Here is a 4360-nt window from a genome sequence, read left to right as displayed (position 1 = left end):
GCCCTTATCATGTTTTGTCTCCTGCTGTAATCACCTGCGCAGTCCGTCTCTCTCCTGGACCTCGAGTTTCCGGGGTGAGTGGGGTCTGAGGCATAACCATTGTCCCATAGCCTTCTTGCTCATGACCAGAGCTCGGTAAATGGTTGTTAAATAATGAACAAATGAAACAGAGGAAGCCCTTCAAGGGCTGAGTTGTTTGTCTGCTTCATACGTTTTGTGACCCGCACTTAGAATGCTGCCTCATACATGTTACATGTTAGTAAGCAGATACTGAATGAATGAAGAGTGAATTTGGGGACAAAGTCCAGTGTCCTCGCATTGGGAAATCTGGGGATTCCCTCCCCGACCCAGATTCCCTACCTCCTGTCATCACTGCCCTCCGAAGGGCCACTTCCCCAGCCCCCAACCAGGACCTCCTCTTCCTCGCCCAGGAGGCTCCCTCTCTGCTCCCCTGGCCTAGTCCTCAGCACACACTGTCTCTCCAGCCAGGCCCAGGCTCGGTCTGTCTGCGCCTTCACAGGCTCTTTGTAAGCCCACCCGAGCCGGGCCTGCCTCTGAGACCGGGACCAGCAGATGCCTCCAGAACAAATGCTGGCCCTCGGGCCAGCTGCCCGGGCCGGTGGCAGGTGTCCTCACCTGTGGAATGGGCCGCTTGGAAGCCCTTCCGCTGGACGGAGTTGTCGGAGTAGAAGCGCAGGAACATGCGGCTGCCCGTGGCCACGACCGGCTCGGGCTTCTTGCTCCCACAGAAGCGGCCCAGAACTGGGGCCTTGGCGTCACGCCCGTCGTACACCTCCAGGTGGTCGTAGGCACACTCGGGCTGGGACTCAATGTCCATCTCCAGGAAGGTCTGGGGCATGGGAGCAGGACAGTGAGCTAGGAGTGTGGTGAGGCCAGTGGGGTGGGCAGCAGGTGGCTCCAAACTCAGGCCTACTGACCCCTGCTCACTGAGTCCAGGGGGAGCGGCCACGGTTGGTGGATGGCAGTGAGGGGGGATCCAGGAATGGGGTGATGGCAGGAACACCCCCAATGTACACTGAGGAAGGGCCTCTGTTGAGACCAGCCTGGGCTTCTCGCAGGGTGGCAGCCCTGTGGGCTCAGCCAGGCCATCAGCCTGCAGCCTGCCCTGCTCTGGGCAGTAACTCTAAGTACCCAGGGCTTTGGAGCTGACAGGAAAGAGGTGGCGGCTTCGTGGCATGGGGAGCAGGGTGCCTGTGCAGGCGGGGGTGTGGGCAGCTCACCAGCTTGACCCGGTGCCCAGGGGTGCTAGAGATAGCCCAGGTGCACTCCTTCTTGCTGGGATACTTGTCAGGCCAGTTGGGGCTGGTGATGGTGCCGCTGGTGGAGGTCACCTTGTGGTCACAGCCGGCTGTGGGAGGTGAGTTAGGGGAAGGGAGTCATCAGGAACCCCGATGCTTCAATGCCCCTCGGAAGCAAGGAAGCCACTCCCTCCCGCCTGCCTGCCTTCTTTCTCTTGCTTCCCACATAAAAAGCTGACTGCACTTCTATCGCTTGTTCCCATTGTACCCACGCCCCGGGAAACCAAGCTGCTTGGTTCCAAGCGCAGCCGTACTGGCAGCATCCCCGGCACCACCCTCTCAGGCGCCCTGAGCAAACCCCTGGACCTTTGAGGCCACCTGGCCACACCTTCTCTGCCCTCTGAGACGCTGGCATCCTCTGACCTCCTGCCACGCCTCCACAGTCAGAGAAGACTTTGGCACCTGACTCAGTTCTCTCCATCCCACTCCCGCTACCGCCGTCCTCGGCGATGTCAACCAACACGAGACGGCCCACCCAATGCCCTGCCCTCAGTGCCTGCCCTCAGCTCCACTGGGCCTTATCTCCGTCCTCCTGAGGTGCACCTGCTCGTGACCTCACCCCAGCCTTTGCCATCAGCACCGCTTCTCCAGGCTGTACTCACCACCCTCTCTGTGGCCCCTCCCGTCTCCCAGGGCACTCAGGCCTCACTTTCCTGTCCCCGATTCTTCAACTTTAGAGACCTCCACGCCGATCCCTCCAGTTTCTCCCAATATCCCTCCTTGTTGACTCCCTTCCCTATCCAGCTGGACTGCAGGCTGAGCCCCGACTGGTCATCCACACGCCATCCTGCTGAACCATCTTGGAAAACCCCATCCGTGGCCCCCACCTCGGTGGGCCCCAAACCACTGGATACTCTTGGATTTGTCCTTCACCAGCGCCATCTCTCACCTCCTCAGCAACGGCTCCAAACCTTCAGCCCTCTCCTCAACTCCCAGCTGACCCCTCCCCTCCTGCCTCCCTGAGAAAGTCCGGGCCTCAACGATGACGGACTTCAACTTCCCGACCCTACCTGCAAACTCACCCCCCCCGCCCCCCCCACCTCCACTTCCCCTCCTTCCCTGTCTCAGAGAAGGCGCCCCTCCTCTCGGGCAGGAATGATCTCCTTCTCTGACCTGGGGACCCTGGGAGCACACATTTCCCACCCTCCCTCTCTCTGCCAGCCTATGAGCCTTCCTGAGCTGTGCCCATCCTAAACCAGCCCTCCCACGGCCCAGCCTCTCTCCTTCTCTGCTCAGCCAACCTTCAAGACAGCTATCACCACCTCCTCACTGCTTGTGGCTCCTCGATCCCCTGCAGTCTGCTTTCTGCCTCTGAAAAGCGTGGCCTCACAAACAAATTTAAAAGCCGGTGCTCGTTATTCATTATCATCCAATCTCACAGGCCCCTCTAGGAAACGTGGGCAGAGGTAGACTGCTGGGCTGGGGAGGAGAAAGGGATGGGTGTGTGTATGGGGAGCGGGGGCGGGGCGGGGGGGGGGCAGGCTGAATAGCTGTGCCTAGTCAGCGGCTCAAGATGCCTGCACGGTCAGGAGGACCTGGAGAAGAGCGGCACCTCGCAGGCGGGTGGAGGCAGGCGGAGCTCCTGGCCCTCCCAGCTGAGCTGCGAGCTGTCTCATTACCCCTCCAGGACTTTCCATGTCCGCAGGCACTGCCCTCCCCCATCCTCCCCTGGTCCTCATGCCTTCGAACATGTCCTTGCACACCAGCTAGACTGCAGTCTCCTGGGCAGCAGGGGCTACAGAACCCTGCACAGCGCTGTACCCGCAGGGGGTACCCTCTGACTGATCTGTAATTAGCCCATCCTTTAAGGGAGTAAGGAACCATGTGCTTCTAAAGCGAATCAGAGCTACTGTATACAGGCCACCTTCCCAAGAATTTGAAACCCTCCCCAGCTATCTCGTTGATGTTGATGCTGAGGGTTCTTTAGCAAAACCCTCTTTTTCATGGAAGGTGCAAAGATAAAAACGCAGTTTGACAACATCAGAATTAGGTCCCCTCTAGCTAAACGATGGGGGGGAGGGGGCCCCAGGAGTCAGGCCTTCATATTTGGGGAGCCTGAAGTGACAGGGCAGTAAAGTGAAGTGACGTCCTCGCTCGGACGTCCTGGAGTGTCTGTTGGGTCGCTGTCGGGTGCTTGGATCCTGTTTATTCTGGCCAGCAGTTTGTTTGTACCTTGGTTGTCCATCTACTAATGGTGAGAAGAGGCATTTGCCAGCCGCTGTGCTAAGTGCACAAAGCAAGTTCTCTGAAGCTGAGTACCCTGCAAAATAGGTACCATTTTCAAAAATCATCTCACGGGTGAGGACACTGAAACTCAGGGAGGTGAAGTGACTCACCCGAGGCCACACAGACATTCAGTGGCAGAGGCGAGTCTGCGCTGTGCTAGGGGATAGGAAGTGCTCACAGGCGGGCGCCACAGCGGAGTGAACGCCTTGGAGCAGGCCAGTGCTGTGCGGTGCCCAAAGGGGTAGCAGATAATGTCAAGGATGACGTGAGAGCTGTGTTCAAATATCTGCAGGGCTTCAGCTCCTGGGAGGCAGCGGCCCTGTTCTGAGTGTCCCCGGGTCAGCAGTGTGACCCCAAACGGTGACATGCATGATTGTGCTGGCGATGAGCCAGGTGCTGCGTGTCCTTCACAGCCTCACGCCTTTACAAGGCAGGTGCTGTCACCTCTATATGTCACAAGGAGCAAACCGAGGCACAGGGAGAGGAAGGCATTGGCTCAGGGGCACACAGCTGGCTGGCTGGCAGGACTGGGTCAGGCAGCCTGGCTCCAGTCTGTGCTCTTAACCAAGCCCCATCGCGCCTCTGCCAGAGGGAGGTCGATACAAAAAGAAGGACCTGGACATGGATTTGAAGAAACACTAACTACAAAAACAGCCCAAAATGGAGCCTGGGGCAGCCGTGAGCTCCCTTTCCTGACACACAAGGAGAGCCCGGAAGTGCATGTGGCTTGATGTGGCTGGGGCTGGGGAGACCTGTGCGCCAGGCACGGTGACATGAGGTGACCCCAGGAGTCGCTCAGCTCCCTGAGTCTAAAA

The 4360-nt window shown here is 58.9% G+C and overlaps 1 protein-coding gene across 1 annotated transcript in view; it reads right to left on the bottom strand.

Moving 5' to 3' along the window:
* The window catches only part of LOC106699165 (bone morphogenetic protein 1-like), a 7637-nt gene extending 3725 nt beyond the window's left edge, over window positions 1-3912 (bottom strand). The window contains exons 1-4 of the mRNA XM_023764331.1: window positions 3656-3912; window positions 2561-2571; window positions 1242-1369; window positions 637-850 (exon numbers count right to left, since the gene is read on the bottom strand). Coding sequence (XP_023620099.1) covers window positions 637-850; window positions 1242-1369; window positions 2561-2571; window positions 3656-3912 — 610 coding nt within the window. The remainder of the gene's footprint in view (window positions 1-636; window positions 851-1241; window positions 1370-2560; window positions 2572-3655) is intronic.
* Between the last annotated feature and the right edge of the window lie 448 nt (window positions 3913-4360).

This window comes from Myotis lucifugus, unplaced genomic scaffold (assembly GCF_000147115.1).
Source record: "Myotis lucifugus unplaced genomic scaffold, Myoluc2.0 scaffold_328, whole genome shotgun sequence".
Classification (NCBI taxonomy): Eukaryota; Metazoa; Chordata; class Mammalia; order Chiroptera; family Vespertilionidae; genus Myotis; species Myotis lucifugus.
This window is presented reverse-complemented; position numbering and strand designations above follow the sequence as displayed.